Source organism: Octodon degus, unplaced genomic scaffold (genome assembly GCF_000260255.1).
Source record: "Octodon degus isolate 3935 unplaced genomic scaffold, OctDeg1.0 scaffold00016, whole genome shotgun sequence".
Taxonomy (NCBI): domain Eukaryota; kingdom Metazoa; phylum Chordata; class Mammalia; order Rodentia; family Octodontidae; genus Octodon; species Octodon degus.
In genome coordinates this window covers 22,629,944-22,651,643 of record NW_004524592.1, presented here as the reverse complement: position 1 = coordinate 22,651,643, position 21,700 = coordinate 22,629,944, and the positions used below count along the sequence as shown (strand labels likewise).

The following is a 21,700-nucleotide window of genomic DNA, read 5'->3' as shown; positions in this document are numbered from 1 at the left end:
TTTTTTCTTCAGAACCAGGGATTGAACTCAGGCTTTTGCACTTTCCAGGCAAGCACTTATTCTACTGAGCCATCTCCCTGGCCCCAGGAAGCCATTTTTTAAAAAGCCGGGTGTGGTAGTGCAGCCCTGCAACCCTAGCTTCTTGGGAGGCTGAGGCAGGAGAAAAGAAAGAGGGGAGCGAGAGGAGGGAGAAGAGGAGGAAGGAGAGCCGTTTTCAAACTCCAGTTCAGTAGCTGCTTGTGTCAGTCTGTATGACTTTTTTGATTTTGTTTTTGGTGGAACCGAGGATTGAACTCAGACCCTTGCACTTGCCAGAGAAGCACTTATTCCACTGAGCCACCTCCCCGGCCCCCTATATGACTTTTTTGAAAGAGTAGAAGATATATGCATCATTTGGTGGAGACAGAAACCAATAGGCAGATTTCTACACTAAGCCGAGGGGCAGGAAACCAAGGATTTATGTGAAAAGTAGAAAATTATTAGAGTATTTTATTCCTTTATTTACCCTTTTGATTTAAGCTAAGTCTTGCTGTAGTGCAGGTCGGCCTGGAGCTCTGTAGCCCATGCTGGGCAGGGCTGCGGGTCACTTAGTGCTGTGAACATCTGGATTATCAGAAGCTGACCTCTAACAGCCCAGCTGCACGACGCCAGAAATGATCTGCTCCTCCCATCCGGGCCACAGCACTGACCCCAGAGAGTTCTAGGCCTAGAAACGGACTCCCCTAGGTCTGTTCTTGTTGTTCTGCTGTAGAAGCTCCAGCAGTGACACGCCACAGGTGCCCTCTAGAAGTCCTGCTGTTAGCTGGGTAGTGTTCCTGCTGTGGTGCTTGCTTGTAATCCCAGCCTTGAGAGGCTGAGGCAGGAGGATCACTGCAGTTGTGAGGCCAGCCTGGGCTGCCCAGGAAAGTCAAGGATAGCCTGGGTGCTCCATGAGATCTGGTCTCGAAAACCAGAACAAACAAAAATTCTGCTACTATGTCAAATGTAGTACTGTACTCTTGATAATGTTCTTTTTTCTTAGAATAGTGGCAGGAGAGTGGCTGCACATTTAACGCCAGTGTGGGTCACATGTCACTCCCTCCTGTATCCAGGGCTTTCCACCGTGAGCAGAGCCCAAGGTGCACACCTGCTTCTGGCCCTGCCTGGACTTCGACCCGGGACGTTACCTTTGTGGTCAACCCACTGGACCCCGGTGATGCCTGGGGCCTAAGCAAGTACACTTCTGGGTGGCCATGGAGACGGCTCTGGGGACATCCGGTCCCTGTCCTGCTCCTCCCTGGTGCCCCATGTACACGGTGCTTCCTTGCCACCACTCCCTGGTGACATGGTAACCAGGTCTGACCACCAGGTTTCTCCAGCCACCAACGCAAAGATGAACAGGCAGGACACAGTCTGTGCAGACGTCTCACCGGCATGGTGGTGCACGCCTGCAACCCCAGCACTTGGCAGGCTGAGGCAGGCGGATCACAGTAAGTTTGAAGCCAGGCTGGGCTATACTCTGAGTTCAAGGCCAGCCTGGAATATGTAGTAGGACCCTGCCTCAAAAAATAAAACTGAACAAGAAGCCCTATTGAGTAGTTTGCCAGTGCAGGCTTCTCGCAGGTGCTGTGCAGTGCTAGCTCAGCCAAAGCAGGCAGCTGTGGGGCCCACACCTCTCAACCCCCAGTGCTCCCTGCTTGTGAAGCAGAAGGCTCACCATTCGTTGTCTAGAAACTTGCACAGCTAGTATTTGCTCTCTGTAAGGATTCATTTCAGCCATTCCTTTTTCTAATAAGAAAGATTCTTTTTCTCTTTTAACTCACAGGCCTGGGCCCCAGGACAACCCCCCCACCCCCGCATAAATAAATAAATAAATAAATAAATAAATAAATATAATTTTTAAAAGATAAAGAAAAAGCCTCTGTAATCTAACTTGAGGTGAATTTGGATAAATTCTGTTAGAAGACTTCTGGATTTTTTTGTAACTTAACATTACAAAAAAACATCGTATAGCTACACATTTATTTTTGGAGTACAGTTTACATAGATGTTGTTACACATTTGCTTTGTATTGACTGGACCTTGCTCCAGGCTGTGGAGATGCATAAAGTACCACAGTCACTTAGGAAGAGCTCAGCTCCTGGTGAGGGTTCTGGGAAGGCGGCAGAGACCCGTGGAAGAAACAGCAGCACAGGGAGCGCCTGAGCATTGCTGGGTTTCTCGCTATGGAGAGGCAGGTCAGCTGAGGGGACTGTGTCATTGTACTTCAATATCAAGAACTCAGTTAAGTGTAAATGATTTGGAGTAAGTTTACACAGCTGGGCTACCACCACTGTGCAACATTTCCGGGCCGGACCCAGCCCACCCTCAGTCCCAGTGAACCCTAATTGCTGTCCACCTAGTGAGAGCTGGTGTCAGTCTCTGGGGAAGCTGCTGATATCACCTGCGTCCCTCAGAAAGGGACGGTATGAGTGCCAGCAACCAAAGCATCTCCCCTGCCAGGCAAATTCCTGCGGAAAGATGTGTGGACCCCAGTGGCAGCACCGAAATTTATAATCACAGCCAGGTATGGTTGGTACACGACTGTTGTCCCAGCACTGGTAGGCCGAGGCAGGAGGATGGTAAGTTCCAGCCCAGCCTGGGCAGTTTAGTGACCTAGAGAGACCATGTCTCCAAACAGACACTAAAAAAAGGGCAGGGGATGCAGCCCAATGCAAAGGCACTGGTTACATCCGAGGACCAAAAATAAGTAACATATTTTTAAAAATTAAATCCTATTGAAAAGATGAGGGTCTAGAGGCAGGATAAAACACATGCTGTGACAAGGACATGCTGTGACACACTTCTGGGTTACTATTGCTAAGAAGGAATGTCATAGGTGATTTTTAGTAAGTGGTGCATCTTCTTTGCAATTTCCAAGAATATGTTGGTAGAAACACTTAACAGACATCATGGGGCTCCTGACAGCAGCCCCTCGCTCCCTAAGCATTTGGTCCTACACTTTGTCTTGAGACCGGGTCTCACTGTGCAGTTCAGGCTGACTTTGAGTTCACTTGGTAGCCCTGGCTGGGCTTGAACTCACAGCAATCCTCCTGCCTCCGCTTCCTGAATACTGCGATTACAACTAACTGCCGCCATGCCCAGCTGGTCCCTCCATGCTTGCGGAGGAGGTTTACAAACTAGCCATGCCCTGGGACTGGAAGGGAGAAAGCTTACAATGTCCTGGTCCTTCACACGAACAGTGGGGACCTGAGATTCCTCAGCCACCCTGGGGTCCCAGTTAGCGAAGCCACCATCCTTGCCCCACATGGAGCATGGGGTCCATTCCTCACAGGGACGAGGCTGGGGGCAGTGGCGCCGTCTATGCGACCTGCATGTTCCTCACAGCTGCCTCACGCCACACTCCTTCTTGACTATCATTGCAGTGGCATCCGAGTGCCCTTCCATGAGTTCTGAGCCCTAGTATCTGTAGGAAACTCCTCACTGCTTGTTCTGACTGGAATCTGCTCCGTGATTCTGTGGCACGGCCCTGTGTCTCGTGTCTGCGCTGTGGTATCCCAAATTCCGGGCTGTGTGTATGGGAGAACGGTGTCTTCAGCAACGTTTGGCATCTGTCATGAGCAGATGGATTTCTTTTACGTGTATGGACCCTTACAGACACTTAGAAAAGTGATCTTAACTGTTCAACCACATCTGCTAGACCTTGTTGCTTAGGGACAGACAGGTGACTTGTGGTGCTCATAAACAGGGAATGTTGAGCCCTGTGACCTCAGGCTGGTGGCCTGAAGACCTGCTTGTGTCCCCCGAGGTCAGCCCTAAGCCTCCAGGACTTGTGGGGCTTGGGCTCCTGGGTATCTGAAACACACCCCTTTCCCATTGTTTTAAAAACAACTGAACTTCTGAATGAGTGAGTAAATAAAATTCTACATTTCCTATCCAGACCCCTGTTTTGTTTATTTTTTAATTAAATCCACTGTGTAGTTGCAGGCTGGCCTTGAACTCACAGCAGTCCTCCTGCTTCAGCCTCCCAAGTGCTGGCATGACAAGCATACACCACTACAGCCAGCTGAGGTCTTACAGGCTATTCCTGGCCTTCCAGGGAAGCTGTGTATTGATTGTGACCAGAGCAGGGCCCCACGGTTAAGCCATGCATGTTTAAGATAAGCTCTAATTTCACACACATTTCTTTCATGTTTCTTGGGAATTATTGCCTCTTTCCTTCTTATCTTGGACTGTCGGCCAGATGAAGGTTAAGGATCGAAGCAGTGGAGTAAAACATAGGTACACAGTGGTGTGCTCAGCGTGCGTTGTCTTGTAACTCGATGGAAGGACTGAAGCCCATTTAGGCGTGGGCAGGCTGCTGCTCCGTGGTGCCAGCTGCGAGGGGAGAGGGAGCCGCTCCGGCTTCCAGCCCTGCCACTGCCACCTGCAAACTCTAGTGCACCACTATTTAAGGTGCCCATCTGACTTGCTTCAGTTAACGTCAGGGTCCTAGAGTGCATCCCTTTGCCTGTGGGTGACTCAGGGGACTCCTCTATGGCAGCAGAGGCCCGCGGTGTGTAATGCCACATTTTCTTTATCATTCTTCTGTGGGCATACAGGCTGCTTCCGGTAGGGGCTATTGTGAGTTGTGCTGCTAGAAACGTGGGTGTGCGTGGTCCCTGTGCTGTGAGGTCTTCAGCTCTTTCAGGAAAACGCTGTGACACACTTTCCAGCTGCTGCTCCTAACTGTAAAGCACCCTCACACTTCTGGACTGCGTCATACTCAGGAAACACACACAGCGTGCTCTGCCTCTACTAAACACTTTGGCCCTCTGCTCTCCGAGGAGCCGGGCCAGCTCTGCACCTTTCTCACGTGGACGGGCTCCCGGCCACAGGGCTGGGGCAGCCTTCACACTGGCCTAGCCACCTGCACTCAGTGCGCACTGCCCATCAAGGGGCTGTCTATGGCTCCTGGCTATTGCTTTCTGGTGCTGGGGGAATGGACGTCCAAGCCGAGCAGGTCCTACATGTCAGCTTGACAGACGAGCGAGCCATGTCCCTTTAGTCTCCTTAATGAAATCCCAGAGACGCGTCAATCCTCCCGCTGATGACATTAAACAGGCATCGCGCTCCCAGGGCACGGAGCTCCATGATTAATTACTCCAGTCACCTTCAAGGAGTCCCCTGGGCTGGGTGCCTGAGCGCTTCACTTGGAGAAAAAAGAGCTAATTGGATTTTCTCTTGTTTCTCATGTTCTGTGTTCTAGAACTGGGTGCGGGCGTAGAGCCCACCTGCTGTCCACTGGAGAAACTGGGCTTTACCACACACGTGGGGAGAAGTGAAGGTAACGTGCCTGGCTTGGGCCTTCCAAGGCCAGAAGCTGTGAAGTGCTGCTGGGTGTAGTCATCTCAGCACCCTGGAGGCTGGGGCAGGAGAATCGCCGTAATGCCAGCCTGGGCTACAAAGTGAGTTCAAGACCAGGCTTGAATACATAGGAAAGCCGCTGCTTGGCCTCAGAGTCTGTGGTGGAGAGAACCCCACACCAAGTCACCTGGTCACTCTACTTCCTCCAGGTTGGTCTCAAACTTGCAGTGACTGTCCTGCCTCAGCCTCCTGAATGTTGGGTACTACAGGCCTGTGACACTACTCCTAGCTCACGCTGGGCTTTCTCCTCCTGCTCTAGTGTGCCATAGTGAGAGCTTTCAGAGGGACAAGGAAAAGGAGCGATGGGAGTCAGAGACACTCCCAGGCTGCCTTCCTGGCCTTCTAGGCAGGGACAGTGGCTATGGAGACAGGTCCACCAGGACAGCAGGGTACGTGCACCACATCAATGCCTGGTTCTGTCTGGTGGCTACCCACCCTCTGAAGTTGCTGCCAGCCTCTGGAGCTCATCCTGGGGACCCTTCTCTGCAGGGACACTGAGGCCCTTTCACAGGGGTCTGTGGTTAGGGTTTAAGCACCACCTTGGGTTAACTCGGCCCTTCCTGCCTGTACTACCCAGCCGCTGGAGCTATTTTATTTGCCTTTCTTTGTCACGAAATAAAAGCTGAGCTGTCACTACATGGTATTTTCCTCCTGCTTATTTTTCCTGAAATGACCCTGCAAGAGCCTTTCATGCTTGAGGGATTTTGCTAAAGTTGTGCCGGGCTGGTTTGGGAGTAATTGCGGGCTTCACAGCCCTCTGTCCTCAGGTGGTGGCCCAGCAGGACTGAAATACCCGTTCCTAAATCAGGAGCAGCTGGGTGTCGCTGCTGCCGCAGCAGGAATAAAAGGTGGTGCTCAAGAAGCCTGGCCAAAGCTGGGCCGAGTGCTCTGCTGCTGCAGTTAGCATCCTGTCTTGGTGGCGACTGGCCCGGGCCTACGAGGGCAGTGCTGTGGGCCACTAGCTGACCTCGCAGTGCAGTACTTCACCCTCTGGCAGCTCCTCCTTGCTCGACAGCACTGCCCTGCGCTTCCAAGGCTGCAGCCTTCCTCGCTGAAACACCCATCTGCAAATATAAAAGGGTAAATGGAGGCTGTTTTAAATACCTTGCATGTGTTTCTCTGGAGTCTGTACTTTGTGGCCAAAGGACTTAACTGTTTTTAATAAGGCAAATGGAGTGAGTTGCAACTAGTCAGTACATGCAAGCAACTCACCTGCGTTTGCTTTTTCTTCTTTTCTGCTGGGTTTTTCCTTTTTCACCTCAGTCTGTAGTCCAGGCTGGCCTTGAATTCATGGTGATCCTCCTGCTTCTGCCTCCCAAGTTCTGGAATCACAGGTGAGGGCTGCTCAGCCTGGCTTGAAGGGTTTTTAACCTTTTCAAGATTCTTGGAAAAGATAGTCCCAGGAAGGAATGTTGATGTTCTTGGCAGGTTCCAGCCTATTATGACGTCATGGCTAGAAAGCTAAGTGTCCAGCGGAAGGTTTCCCATGTTGGGTCCTGACTTTTATTCAAGGGAATTGTTAAATTGCTCTTTATAGTGACCTCGGCTCAAAGGGAGGCAAGAAACGATGAAACGGTTCACTCTTTTGTAAATCAGCTGAATCTCAGCATGAACTGCTTTGCTTTGGCGCCTGTTTCCTTCTTTTGAGAATGTTTTTGTTCCTCGTGGTTGATCACTGGCCAAGCATTGGTTGTGACCATAATTTTCCTTTGTTTTTAGGTGGGATCGTGGCATCGTGCTGGGGGAAGGAGGACCGGCTGGCTTCCCTTTGTGAAGTCAGGGTGCTCAGCAGGTAACTGCGCAGGGGGAGCAAGAGATGGCCCTCTCCACATTTGGTGCCGGGAAGCCAGAGCGATTGTGAGAATCCATGCTGACTTGGGAAACAGAAGGACTGAAGAAGTCACGTTTCCACAGAGACCCAGAAGTTGGCCAGTCCTCCTTGGATTAAGGACCAGAGAACCATGGATGCCATAGAGACAGCAAAACTCGAAGAAGATTTGGAAAATCAAAGCAGTGATGCTCCAAGAACTTACCCCGGCCCGACAGAGCCTGCTGAGGAAGAGGGCAAGGACATCAAGGAGAAAACCCCAAACCCAGCAGGCGCCCTGCGGAAGGGAGCCCGGAAGTACCCTGACTACATCCAGATCGCCATAGCGACCGACGCCAGGAGCAAGTTCCCCCTGGAGTGGTGGAAGACAGGCATCGCCCTGGTGTATGCACTCTTCAGCCTAGTGCTGACCACCATCATGATCACCGTGGTGCATGAGCGGGTGCCCCCCAAGGAGCTCAGCCCCCCACTCCCGGACAAGTTCTTCGACTACGTTGACCGGGTGAAGTGGGCGTTTTTTGTGTCTGAGGTGAATGGGATCATACTGCTTGGATTATGGATTACCCAGTGGGTGTTCCTGAGATACAAGTAAGTAGGCCTAGTTTGGTCTTTTGGTTTGCTATTGGGTTTTGTTTTGTTTTCTGAGGCAGTGTCTTGCTACCTACCCCAGGCTAGTCTCAAACTCACGGTGATGCTCCTGCCTCAGCCTCTTGAATGCTGGGATGACAGGTGTGTGCCACCGCACCCATCCCAATTTATTTTTACCTGAGTAGATAGGTAACTAGAAATGTCCTTTCTCTAGTAAATGTGCAGTCTTACCTGGATGTGTGATGTAAGAAAGCTGTAGAGTACACACAGCTTCCACCCAGAACATGTTTATTGAGCACCTACGCACACGCGGGGCCAGGGCCCGTGGTTGGCATGGTGACTCAGGGCTGGTGACTTGCAGTGCAGCTCCTGCCTTCCCACAGCTGAGGAGAAGCTGACCTTCCTGCCCTGAGTCCATCTGCATGCCTGGAGCCCTCCAGGCACGGGAAGAGCTCTCAGGATTAGATTCTTTTCCCCTCCTATTGGCCACCCTGCCCAGGACAGGGTCCCTGCAGTTGGCTGTTGATGTGTAAGGCAAGCTTGCCTTCCCGCCCTGTTTCCTGTTTCCTTGCATGTAGCTTGGCCACCCCCAAGCCCCTGCACACCTGCTTTGGGGCCAGGGCACACCCAGCCGAGCTCACCCCAAGCTCACCCTCTGCTCCTCCTCCTGCCCTCCAGCCCACTCACCCCAGGCCTCTGTGACCCCTTCAGTCCTGGTTCAGATGCCTGCTTCCCACTAGGGCTGTGCTGATGAAGCCCCAAAATAGGAGACTGATCCAAATACTCCCCAGAGAAGACGGCACCCATTCCCTGGGGCCTTCAAAAATACCACAAGTGCTAGCTAACAAGCTTGAAACATTTGAGGTCACCTACATTCCCAGCATTACTGGAATTATCCTTCCTGTAAGAGAAAATTAGTGTTTCCTCCTTCTCTGTGGGTCGCTTCTTGGGACTGGGGATCCAGCCGTCTCTGCGGCTTTGGCGCTGCAGACTGACACTGCAGGGTGCAAGCGCTGAACGTGTTCCTGGGTGTTGCTCTCTCCCCTGATGTTTCTTTGCTGTGGTTGAGTCAAAAGCGGCTGTCAGCCGTCTTCTGTAGGGCCGAAGTGAATGCTGCAGTTGTTTGGTGTGGGGTGCTTTGCGCTAAAAACAAAGGATGTATTTGCTGAGTTAGTGTTTCAGCGTCTGGGACAGACACTGAATGTAAGAGGCCCTGCTGGGCTCCAGATGCTTGTTTTCTGTTTAACTTGCAGGCAAGTTTTTTCTCATATGCATGGAAGCAGACATTTCTAGGGCTTGGGGGGGGGGGTCCCTGCACTTCACCCTGAAGGTGTGGAGCCTTCCTCTCAGTTGTCTCATTGCTGTCCGGTGGTGCAGCTCTTAGACACATAATCACCTCAGGTGCAGACGCTATCTGGGATTTCAACTGAAGATCACACTAGCTTACCTCTTTATTTTTGTGTTAATGTTGTTGTTGTCTTTTTGAGATAGGGTCTTGCAGTGTAGCCCAGGTGGGCCTTGAACTCGCAGTGATCCTCCTGCCTCAGCCTCCCAAGTGCTGGGATTCCAGGCGTGCACCACCGTGCTCAGAGCTTTTTACTTTGGCAGTAGAATCACAGCGGGAAATCCTCTCTCCCCGCCCTCTCCCTTTCTTCCCTCCTTTCTCCCCCTCCCATTCCTTCACCTGGACTCAGTCTCAACTCTCCCGGCTCTGTCTCTGTCCACCTAACTCTGCTGCCTCTGTTTCTCCGTCTTCCTGTCTCTCCCCCTCTCTGTCTTTCCTGTTTCTCTTTCTCAAACACTTTTCAAAGCCATAGGAAAAGAAAAAAGCATTCGCAGTAACTTTTTCTGAGGAAGGCTATGGAATGCAGGTGCCCTGAGTTAGTGTTCTGCTGCACGACAGCTGCAGTCAGAGGGCTGGGATGAATTTGGTCGTGCCCTGGTGACCCCTGCATGGTCTCTGGCCTTGTCTCCCCAGGGCAAGCCTTAGCAGCACCACCGTGGGCCGCCCTGTGTCGAGGTACAGGGCTTCCCACTTAGTGAAGGGAGGCACCTGGCGGTCTATCTGTTCCTCTTCTGAAGAAGTCAGGCCGGCCACGGCAGCACACAGCTGTAATCCGAGCCCTCGGGGCCTAAGCAGGAGGATCCCTTTGAATCTTAGGCCAGTGTGGGCTCCACAGTGAATTCAAGGCCAGCCTGAACTACACAGCAAAACCCAGTTTCCAAACTGAAAAAATAAAGGCAGAGTCATTTAACGGTGGAATAAAGAAATACTTCATTCAGATGAGATTTTTTTTTTTTTCGATCCCAGAAACCCTGGAATATTCTTAAAATAGCTATGGGCGACAGGCAGCTAAATATGTATTTGTACATAATTTTTAAAATTAGAAGCCCTACCAGGTACCCAAATTAGACTTTGATCCATGTCAGAACCACAGACTTGGAGAAAACTGAAGAGCTACCCAGCCCTAAGTTGCTTGTCACCCACCCGCCGCAGGCAGAGCCAGTTGAGACCCCTTGCATTATGGGCTGAGCCTCCCCTAAAGGACAGTGGCCTCAGAGTCACCACTGGGATTTCTTTTTTTGTTTTTTACCTGTTTCTTGACTCATCTATTTTTTTTTTTAATTTTTAGTTGATGCACAAAATATACAAATCATTTTTTTTTTTTTTTTTTTTTTTTTTTTTTTTTTTTTTTTGTGACAGGGCCTCATGTTATAGCCTAGGTTGTCCTGAACTCACAGTGATCCTTCTGCCTCAGCCTCCTAAGTGGACACATCGTGTGACATTCAGGTTTCGTTCAGCACATCTCAAACACTTTCCTTTTTGCAGTTTGTTCCTTTTATTGGTCCCTGTGTGTGTGTATAGTGGTGCCGGTCCTGCTTTGACCCTCCCTCCCCACCTCTGGGACACAGATGGCAGAACTCTTCTGGGGGTGTGCAGCGTGCTCTGCTGTCCGCCCCTTCCAGCTGGGGCAGCAGGGCTTCTGCTCCTTGGCTGACTGCCCAAGTCTCCGGCCTCTTCACTGTCTGTGGTCCCAGCTCTGGTAACCTCCGTCCTACACAGTCCATGCAACATCAGCCAGGGCCAGTTCCTCAGAGTGATGTCACCATGTCTCCTCCATGCCTGACTCCTTTTGTTAACACACTGTCCTCACCTCCTGTCTGTCCTGTTGCCACCATCACAGACGCCTCCTTCCAGAGCTCATCAGGACCTGCTACATTTCTACAGGTGCTTTCTGAATCTCTTGTTCAGGCAGTGGCACCCAGGTTGTCCCAAATTCCCAGATCTTTGGTTTTTTAAGAGAGGGTCTCGCTAGGTAGCCCAGGCTGGCCTCAAACTCATGGTGACCCTCCTGCCTCAGCCTCCCGAGAGCTGGAGTGATAAGCTGCACTACAAGCAGCCCATTTCCTGGCTATTGTGTCTAAGGCAAAACTGCAAAGTACACAAGCAAAAACCCACATTCTCATTTTGGGTGTGATTTGTTTGTCTTTCTGATCAAAATTGAATAAAAGACAACAATCTATTTCTGGCTTCTGTAGAAAATGTCCTTAAAGTCCCAGGTCACCATGGCCTCCTTTCCTGAAAGTCTGTTTTGTCAGGGGAAGTAGTTGGAGCTCAAGTTGTCCAAGAGCCCCTGGGCAGCCCCAGAGGGGCGGTACATCCCCGGCTCAGGTTCAGCGGCCATGGCATCTCCCGCTGTGCCCAGTGCTGTCATGTTGCGGCCTCACTGGGCCCTGTGGCCATGGCTGTCACACTTCCCTGTGTCCTGGTGGGGCCTCTTCCCTGGAGTGGACTGAAGGCCCCAAAGCTCGCTGAGTTCTCCAGGGCCACAGCCTGTGTGGTCCCAGCTCCTGCTGCCTTGTGAGCAGGAGCGCCCACCACCGTGTCCCCACTGTCCTTCCCAGGTCCATCGTGGGCCGCCGGTTCTTCTTCCTCCTGGGAACCCTGTACCTGTACCGCTGCATCACAATGTACGTCACCACACTTCCGGTGCCCGGGATGCACATCCAGTGTGCCCCCAAGGTAAGGCGCAGCCCACTTGTTTGTGGAGGGGCAACAGCCCCTCTATTAATGTTCAGATGGAGAAGAAATTAGAGTGTATTTCTTAAGAAACGTACATCTCTGTAGATAAATTTGTTTTCTGCTAACTGAAGACTGCTTGACTCTGACTTTTGGTTTTCTGAGACAGGGTCTTGCTTTGCAGTTCAGGCAGGACTTGGACACAATTGTGGTGACCCTCCTGCTTCAGCCTCCTGAGGGCTGGGACTGCGGGTGTGTACCACCATGCCCAGCTTTTGACTCTCCTTTTTCATCTTTTTGTTTACTGTTTCATTCATATATCCGATCTGTAAGGACTGAGCTCATGTCCCAGCTCTGAGCAAGCAAAACAAAGTCACGGAGTTTCTGCTTCATGGAGGACGAGGAGTGGTGTACGCGGTAGTGGGCTGAGGCAGCTGCCTCAGGAGGAACGGCCTGCTTGGAGACCCTGGGAGAGACCAGGGTGGGGGCGACCCAGGGTGGGCGGAGCCACGGAAAAGGATGAGAGCCCCAGGCCAAGCGAAGAGTTGTATCGCCCTGGCTTCAGGGAAGACCAGGGAGGACATGCATGGTCAGGCACACCTGGCAACTCAGCACTCAGGAAGCTGAGGCAGGAGAATCGCCACTCTGGAGCACAGGCTGATTTCAAGTCCCACTAAAAAGCCACTGAACTCCAAATGCATGCTGAAGGTGGAACCCACAGAAAGTGCTTACAAGTTGGATGTGGGCTTGAGACAGAAGTTAAGGATCACGCCAGAGCGCCTGGCCCTTGGACAGCTGGGCCAGCCTTTAGCTGAGAGGTGGTGGAGCCACCTGAGCCAGAGCCCACCCTGAGCCAGAGCCGCAGGTCCTCTGTGGAGACTCAAGCCCTGGTTTATAAAAATAGGAGCAGACGGTGTACTTGTAGACAAGGGCGTGAGCCCAGCATCATACTTCCTGAAGCCCCAAGCAGATGTCAAAGTTGAAAGAAAAACAGAGCCGCCCCGGTCCAGGGAGCCTGCTATCCACATCACCAAATATAGGTGTGGTTTGGAGCAGCATAATTTCCAGGAGCTATCAAAGCAGCCCATGTCTGTAATTAAAGCTGTGTCCTCATTGAGTTTAAACACGGGCTGATTTTTAGTGAAGCTAATTTAAGGCGGGGAGGAGGTCAGAAGCATAATAAACACTGTGGGGTACTCTGGACTTGTTCTGGGGAGCGGCAGGCTCCAAGGGAGGCTGCCGGGTCGGGTGCGGATGAATTGCGATGATTACAGACGGCAGATGAAACACTGCTCTTTCTACAAGACGTGCAGTTTTCTGAAGCTACCTTGGTAGGTGTGCAAGGGGATAACAGCCAAAAGCACTCATGAGACGAACTTGGTGGTGTCCTTGCTGGTCACTGGCCTTGGGTCACAAGCCAGGACACACCCGCGTCCCTCTGTGGGGCCAGGGTTAGGTTATGGTGAGAAGAAGGGGCGACCCTGGTCTCCTCCCAGTCTACTTGGCCTTCTGCCCACTGGGGCCCTGAGTGATGCTGCGCTCACTGCTGCTGGTGGAAGTGCTCCTGCCTGGGTCTGTACCACCGGTCAGGTTGCCTGAGCGGAGGGGGAGCAGTACCATGGATCTGAAGTAAAGAATGATGTGTCCCTGCAGCAGGGATGTGGAGGTGGGCAGGGTGTGCGCCCCCGTCTGGGCTTAGTTTTGAGCTCTACCAGACTGCATGCCGACACTCTCCCTTGGCCTGCGGCAGCTCGCTGAGGCACCTGCCTCACCTTCCCAGGGCTGTGGTGCAGGATGGTGTAGTCTATTGTGTGCCTTCCTGGGTGTGCCCAGAGCAAGTTGTGCAGTACTGTCTACCCTCTGCACAATTGTGAAGCACGTGGGTTGCTGTGCCCTGTCCAACTCCTCCTCCAACTTCTGATCCTGTTCTGTGTCACCTTATATGTAACACCTTGTTCTTTTGGGGTTTTTTCTTTGTGTTTGTTTGGTTAGACAGGGTCTTGCTAGGTAGTGTAAGCTGGCCCCAGACTCATAGCAAGTCTCCTGCCTCAGCCTCTTGAGGGCTGGGCTTACAGACGGAAAACATTTCGGCCATGGCCCGAGATGTCTGTCCTCACCCATCAATGTCCCCTCATCCCTGCAGTGGCTTCTCCTGGCTTTTGTCCCTAGACTGGCAACCCATCCTGGCCTCTGCTGTAGCTCAAGCTTTCAGGGGATATTTTCCTGATGAAAGCTACTGATTTTTAAAGCTGCCAGTTCACTCCGATCCATCATTTTGAAGCCTACGTAAATGACTTAATGAGTTGCAGCTCTGCTTTTTAACTGCACGCATTCCCATCAGACATGACTCCAGCCATGCACACCGCCCCCAGGAGGCGGCGACGTTAGTGGTGTGGCCTGCTGCAGAGTCAGATATGACCTGTCCCAAACCCTTACTTCCCCTGCACAAAGGAAAAGCAGTTCTGATGGGCTTTTTGGTGTGCGGCTGCAGTGAAGTCATTGGTTATTAATATTTCTGAGGGCTTCGCCCAAGGACCCACCATCACCCAAAGGTATTATTAGCAATGCAGTGAATAATTTAAATCGTGTCCATAAAACTTGCCACTAGGATGAAGAGGACCTAGCTGGAGGAATTTCCCCTTGCGTTCTGTGTGACTTTTAAGATTAAATGCGTGGGGTGGGTGTCCTACAACTCTGTGGGCCCTGAGATCAGCCCAAACTATCATTTTTATTTTTATTTATATTTTTTTTATAGTCAAGGTTTCACTGTGTAGTTCAGGCTGGCCTTGAACGCACTAATGTAGTCCAGGCTGGCCTTGAGCTCACAGTGATCCTCCTGCCTCAGCCTCCCAAGCACTGGGATTTCGAGCCTGCAGTACCATGCCCATCCCGAGCCATGATCTTGGCAACCTGTAACCCGTCTTGCCAATCTCCCTGTGTCATGCAGCTAAATGGAGACTCCCAAGCCAAAATACAGCGGATCCTCCGGCTGATCTCAGGTGGCGGATTGTCCATAACCGGGTCACACATGCTGTGCGGTGACTTCCTCTTCAGCGGCCACACGGTGATGATGACACTGCTCTATCTGTTCATCAAAGAATGTAAGTCACCGCTCACACCCAGCGGGTGGATGGGGCCCTGGTTCTACTGGGAGGGATGGGTGGGAGAGAGAAGGGAGCTCTGGCTGTGTGTGTACATTCATGTGTGTGTGCACATGTGTGATTTCAGCTCATCCTTTATACTTTGCACACTGCCCACAGCTCCTCTGTAGTCCTGAACGGGAGTATCTCCCTTGTTGGTTAGTAGACTTTATGAGGGGAGAAGTCATCTTTGTTGTGGAACTAAGAGGAACAAACCGTTAAGATTTGGCACAGAGAAAACCAGTTCCCAGGCCTGCGAGATAGCTCAGCAGATTAAGCGCCTGCTTTGGCAAGTGTAGGGACACGGTTTGATCCCCGGTCCTGCATGCCATGCTGGCCCTGCGCCCGGGGCACACTGAACCAGCCACAGAGTCCAAGTATGGGGAGCCTGAAAACAGGAGGATCACTAGGAGTCCGAGCTGCATAGTGAGACCCTGTACCAAAAAATTGCCATAAAATGAAAAGAAAGAAAGAAAGAACAAACGAACACCAGTTCCCCTCTAGTTACTGTAAAGACTCTCCAAGATGTTTGCCCAGCTCTCCAGCCACATCTTGCCTGGCTCCCTTGGCAATCCCTGCTCTGCTCAAGTCAGCCATCTTGGGGACATGTGGCCAGGACACCATGGTAGAGACGCCTGAGCCTTGAGTATGTTGCAATTTCCCTGGTGTGGCACCTTGTGTCTCCTGGAGCTGTCACTGGTGTTGGAGTGTCAGGTTCTTAGCTGCCAGCAGGTCCCCTCTGTAACCCTGTGAGCTATGGCCACCAGGCCTGGTTGCCAAGCTGGTGCCCATCTTCTTAGAACTCACATCCATCAGCTATTACAGGCACTCACACATGGGTGTGCGGTCAGCGGGGATCTCTTCACCCTGGTACAGACAAAGGCCCCTCTTGGCCTTGTGTCACCCCACATGGGCAGGAAGCCAGGCTATGTACCTCAGCATCAGGGCCGCCTATGTCCCCCATCCCTCGCACTGGGGCTGGGGTGGCCACCTCTTCCACCCCAGCCACTGCTTTCTGACACCCAGCCCTGCTCTGGACGTGTGCTGTGTCGTGGCAGCCAGCTCTGACCTTGGGGAGCTTCTGTCTGCCAGGGAGCTCAGGTACTCTCCATGGCAGGGATGTGTGGAGGTAGGAGAAGTGGATAGAAGAGGTTGAGGTGGGAAGAAGGCTCGGTGTCAGTGGAGAGGCATGGGAGACGGAAAACCAGAAAGAAAACATCAGGACATTTAAGGCCAGTTTTTAAAAATACCTGAGGCCATCCAAAACTTGTTATGAGTTGATGAGTCTGAGTTCCTGCAGGTGCTTGCAGAGGACCCAGACTCCTGGGATCTAGGAATGGCTGGCCTCGAGCTCAGAATCCTGCCACAGCCTTTGTGTAGCTGGACCGAGGACCCCATCACTTCAGCCTCTCCAGAGACTGAGTAGAGGATGCAGAGTCAGCTGGTCCTGGGTCTGAGTGTGTGTTCCCCCCGGGGTGGAAGGGTCAGGCCCTCTCACTGTCAGCCCCTGAGGTGGCCAGAGGAAGGAAGAGAGCTGGACAGACTGCCTTCAGGAGCAGGAGTCAGTGACCTCTGAGGATGTGACTGTGACCTTCACCCAGAAGGAACGGGCTTTGCTGAAGCCTTCCCGGAAGAACCTGTACAGAGCTGTGATGCAGGAGACCTTCTGCAAGCTGGCCTCTGTAGACAAGAAATGGCAATGTCACACCATCAAAGATAAGTGCAAAACTCTCAACAGAAATGTAAGACGTCAGTGCTGTGGAGAGTCTTCAAACATGAAGAAAGTGGATAACACGGAGAAACATTTAGCAAGACTGCAAATCGTGAGAGTGAACGAGAAAACTAGGATAAAATGATGTAAAAACCACATGTTTAAAGCAGTGTCCAACAGTTTTTCATCGTTTTCGAGAGACATCATAATTCACTGGACACAGGCCATCTGAGTATCAGGAATGTACAGAGAAGCCCCCTGAATGTAAAAAAGTGTGATGTAGCTTTTAAGTGGCCCTTTGACCTTCAAAATCGTGAAAAGTCTCACTGCAGAGAAACTTCACGCATGTATGCAGTGTGGGAAAAGCTTTGCTTGCTGTGCCTACTATCAAAGATATGCACAGATTCACACTGGAGAAGAGCCCTGTGCATGTCAGCAGTGTGGGGAATCCTTCTGATGTTCCAGTTTCCTTGAAATACATGAAAGAAAGAAACCTTTTGTGTGTAAGCACGTGCAGAAACCTTCACTCGTGCTGGTACTCTTCAAACACGTGATGGAAGCCACAACGGAGAGAAGCCTTGTGTGTGTGAGCTGTGTGGAAAAGCTTTCCAAGAGAATGGCAAGATGCTAAGGCGGGGGAGACTCGCAATACAGAAAGATATGTGTGCATGAGGAATGTGAGGGGGTCTCCAAGCTGCGGTTCCCTGCACAATCTCATAAGGACTCACGCTTTCCAGAAACCTGTGTTAGGGAATATGGAAGACCTGTCTATCCCATAACCACCATAGACAATTTTTTTTTTTTTAAGCAGGGGATTAAACTCAGGCCCTTGCACTTGTCAGGCAAGGGCTTATTCTACTGAGCTATCTTCCTGGCCTGATAATCAAGAGTGCCTAGAGGAGGGGCGTCCATCGGGGTAGATAGAGGAAAACCCCTACCAACTGAGTTCCATTCACAGGGTTAAAAGAACCCAGTATGGAGGAAAATATTACTGGAAAATCTTTTTTTGATCCACAAGTGAGAATGCACATTGAATCAAAACCCTGTGAATGAGAAGAATACACGGAAGTTGTCAATTGTGACACTTTTGGTGTCCTGTAAAAGTTCCTCTGCCTCAAAAGCCTATGAATATAAGTCATATAAAGAACCTAATGCCATACCTGGCCATGAGGGCCAAATGTGGTTAAAATGATGCCATCTTTGTCAGGCATGGTGCCACATGCCTGTAATCCCAGCACTCTGGAGGCTGAGGCAAAAGGCTTGCTGAGAATTTGAGGCCAGCCTGGGCCATATATAGCAAGACCCTAAAATAGTAATAATAATAATAATAATAATAATAATAAATAATAATAATAGCATCTGGGGAGCAGTTCTACCTCTGTGCCAGGCATAACTTATGCCCTTGGTGCAAGTTAACTTATTTAACACTTGTGGTGCCCCATAACAGAGGCAAGACCGTGCCGCCCTTCTTGATGTTAGTGGAGAGTGACTGGGCCGAGTCCTCAGCTAGCCGTAGGTTGGGGCTGGGCGTGAGCATGCCAAGTGCAGAGCGCTGGTGCCATGCTGGGCTGGGTCTGGAATCTGTGGAAGCAGAGGTGGTGCACCCTACAGGGTCCACCGGAGGAGGTGCTGACCTGTGATCAGGGCGTCTTTTTTTTCATTGTCCTTTATGGCGCCTCAGCAGCAGCCTCGAAACTTGAGATGAATTTTATACTTCTGAAGGTCAAGCATGTTGAAGGGAGTGCCCCCCCATGATCTCGGCTTGACGTTTTTTAAGGCATGTACTCTGGTGTGTAACATGGGATGGCAAATCCGTGACACACAAACTCAAGTCAAGTTCACGGTGAATTCTCTACGTGGACGGGGCTTCCAAGTCCACACCAAGGCGGGAGCAGTCACCATCTCACTCGGGCAGCGTGGTCTCACAGAGGCACTTCCCGCCCTGGTCAGCCTGGACTCCCTGTCTGCACTGTCACTGTGCGGGGATTGACACTTAGTGGTGAGGCCACAGGAAGATACGGGATGGGCCATCTGTGGATTACCCAGAGCTGGCTTCTCACAGGCCTGCAGCAGCACCAGGGCCTATGGAATTTGCCTGGGGAAACTGGCCTCTCTGTTCATACCAAGCATCTGATGGGTCGGGAACACTGGGGCGTGCCCGCCTGCCAGCCCAGCGCTCAGAAGGCTGAGGCAGGGCACTGCTCGTTTGAGGCCAGCCTGGGCTCCATGGTGAGGTCAAGGCCACCCTGCACTGTGCAGCAAGACACTGTCTCAAGAAAACACAGAGCCTGCTTGCCATGGTGTCGTCCTAACCTGCAGTGTACACCTAGAAAGGTCTGTTGGAAACTGCAATGCCTCCTTCCTGGTCACTTTGTTCCCTCTTTTCACAGCAGCCTTTTCTTTTTTCTATTTTGGTACTGGATCGAACTCGAGGCTTGCACTTGCCAAGGCAGGAGCTTATGTCACTGAGCTATATCCTCGGCCTTTTTTTTTTTTTCTTTTTTTTTTTTTTGGCAGAACCAGGGATTGAACTCAGGCCCTTGTGCTTGCCAGGCAAGCGCTTATTCTACTGAGTCATCTCTCCGGCCCCTAGCCTTTTCTTTTGACCTTTGCTATTTCTCTTCTGGTGTGGTCATTCCTGAGCCCGTCCAGCCAAACTGGACTCTCTCCCCCAGCAGCTTAATTAATAGCAGTGGGCAGGGCCCGGAGTAGCCATCGCCACCACCCCAAGCCCCTAATGATGCCCACCCCTGCAGCTGCACCCCTCTGCCCCCTGCCCGGAGCAGGCCCTGGGCAGCAGCAACAATCATTGTGTGTGGGTGGAGCCAGTTTTCCTCCTGCTGACCTCAGATCCTTGTACACCCGTCCCTCCTGGGTGTCACCCTAACTCTGCCTTTTCTGCCGTCCAGATTCGCCGCGGCACTTCTGGTGGTATCATTTGATCTGCTGGCTGCTGAGCGCTGCCGGGATCATCTGCATTCTCGTAGCGCACGAGCACTATACTGTTGATGTGATCATTGCTTACTATGTCACCACGCGGCTGTTCTGGTGGTACCACTCGATGGCCAATGAAAAGGTGAGAGCAGCAAGATCCCGGGCTTCTTCCCTCTGTCAGGCCGAGACCCTTTCCACGCAGAGTGCAGGTGGCCGTGTGGGAATCACCCATCGACAGCAGCTGTGTAGTTTCATGCCTGCACCTTGACTCCCTGCATCCAGCAGAGTGTGCCCACCACACTGCAGAGAGGAGGCGGTGAGGTGCCCGGTGCTGTTTGCATGGGAACTGCAGGCACACTGTGCTAGATAAGCCGCAAGGAGCCTCCCATGTCCATAGCAGCCCTGGGTGACAGAGGGCACAGCATGGAGAAACTTGAGGACTGAATGGCAGCTCCTTTTTAAAATCAGGCAGAATAGGTATCTTGGGGATTAGCAGCTGTGTACATCTGTGGGAGAAGGTGCTGGTGGCTTTCTGTCATAGCTCCCGGGTCTCTGCTTCTTGCTGTCCCTGTGTGGCCTTTTGGCCTTCTGCTCGTTCTCACAGCTTGCACAGATGCCTGTGCTTCCAGGAAGCCTCCTGCGCCACCACCACCACCACTGCCACCGCCACCACCGCCGCCGCTGCTGCTGCTGCTGCTCATGCAATCCCGGTGGACCTCTCCCGCCCCAGGCTTGCCCAGTCCTTCTCAGTGGAGTGGGCCGGCGGCCTCCATAAACTTGGGTGCGCTGGCCTCGCTGGCAAGTGCACCACTATCTCAACTCTGACTGGCGGCTGTGTCTGTCAGCGCTCTCTGTGATTCTGCTTCCTGCCATGCAGCCTCCCCTTTCTGTCCTTTACTGTGTCGTCTGGACTCTGACCTGATCACACCAAGCTTCCCGCCCTGACTCTTCTTCAGTGCTCTGCTTCCAGCACTCCTTCCCACTTCCCTCCCTGAGTGGAGGCACCCCCTGCCCTGTCCTGCACATCCTGAGCCACCTTCCTCCCACAGAGACAGGCAGTGGAGAGCACAGGCACCTTGGAGAGGGACAGGAGCTAGGGCTTAGCGACAGGGAGACCATAGTCATCAACCTGGGGAAGAATCTGCAGTTACATGCATGACCACTTGATTAAGAAAAGCCTGAGGATGTTTGTGGTGGCCCATGTCCCTAATCCCAGCAATGGGAAGGCTGAAGCAGGAGGATTGCTGCGAGTTCAAGGCCAGCCTGAACTGCATAGCAAGATCCTGTCTCAAAAAGACAAAACAGCAGCAACAAAAAAAGAAAGCCTCAGAGCAAGTCACCAAAGGTGTTTTTTCCTCTTCCCTCTCTCCTCTCCTTCTAGAACCTGAAGGTCTCTTCGCAGACGAACTTTCTGTCCCGAGCCTGGTGGTTTCCTATCTTTTATTTTTTTGAGAAGAATGTCCAAGGCTCAATCCCTTGCTCCTTCTCCTGGCCACTGTCCTGGCCTCCTGGCTGCTTCAAGTCGTCCTGCAAAAAGTACTCCCGGGTGCAGAAGTCGGGTGAGGACAACGAGAAGTCCACCTGAGCCACGGGCTGAGCCCCCAGCGAGACCACCGTGCTGTGACCAAAGGCAGAGCTGCGTTCGACTTTGTTTTAGGAGAACTGACTGTCAGCGGAGAGGCAGACCCTATGCCACAGGCTCAGTTGGGACAGTGACTGAAGCATTGATTCACTATGACTGTTTAATTCCTGAGAAAGAGATGTATTCATGGGTGACAAACCCCCAAAGTGGGGTTTCACGGTGAGCTTGTTTAAGAGGTGCCAAAGAACACAGTACCCCTTTTTCCTCTCTCCTCTGAAACCCTGCACTTCAGCATTCTTTCAGGTTGTTTTCCTCCCAAGCTCAGAGATTTGTTCATGTTTTTAATAAAAGACTGGGCTCTGTACAGCCGCTGGGTGCATGGACAAGGTCCCAGTGGAGGGCGGCTTCTGCCCGGCGCTGCTTCTCAAAGGGTACCTCCGGGCCTGGAGCCGAGTTCAAGTGCACTTTCTTCTACCCTGGCAGGGACAGGGGAAGGGCATGTTGAGGTCCT

The 21,700-nt window shown here is 51.9% G+C and overlaps 1 protein-coding gene across 7 annotated transcripts in view; it reads left to right on the top strand.

Annotated features, from left to right (window-relative positions):
- The window catches only part of Sgms2 (sphingomyelin synthase 2), a 48,787-nt gene extending 27,351 nt beyond the window's left edge, over positions 1-21,436 (top strand). For 3 of the 7 annotated variants that reach the window (XM_023709989.1, XM_023709986.1, XM_023709988.1), the window contains exons 2-7: positions 5,228-5,305; positions 7,105-7,801; positions 11,708-11,825; positions 14,770-14,923; positions 19,583-19,749; positions 20,989-21,436. In XM_023709989.1, coding sequence (XP_023565757.1) covers positions 7,347-7,801; positions 11,708-11,825; positions 14,770-14,923; positions 19,583-19,749; positions 20,989-21,192 — 1,098 coding nt within the window. In that variant the 5' untranslated portion in view covers positions 5,228-5,305; positions 7,105-7,346 and the 3' untranslated portion in view covers positions 21,193-21,436. Of the gene's footprint in view, positions 1-5,227; positions 5,535-6,152; positions 6,466-7,104; positions 7,802-11,707; positions 11,826-14,769; positions 14,924-19,582; positions 19,750-20,988 lie in introns of all 7 variants that reach the window. The other 4 variants (XM_023709991.1, XM_004626695.2, XM_023709987.1 and 1 more) reach the window with 3 other exon arrangements.
- The last annotated feature ends 264 nt before the right edge of the window (positions 21,437-21,700 follow it).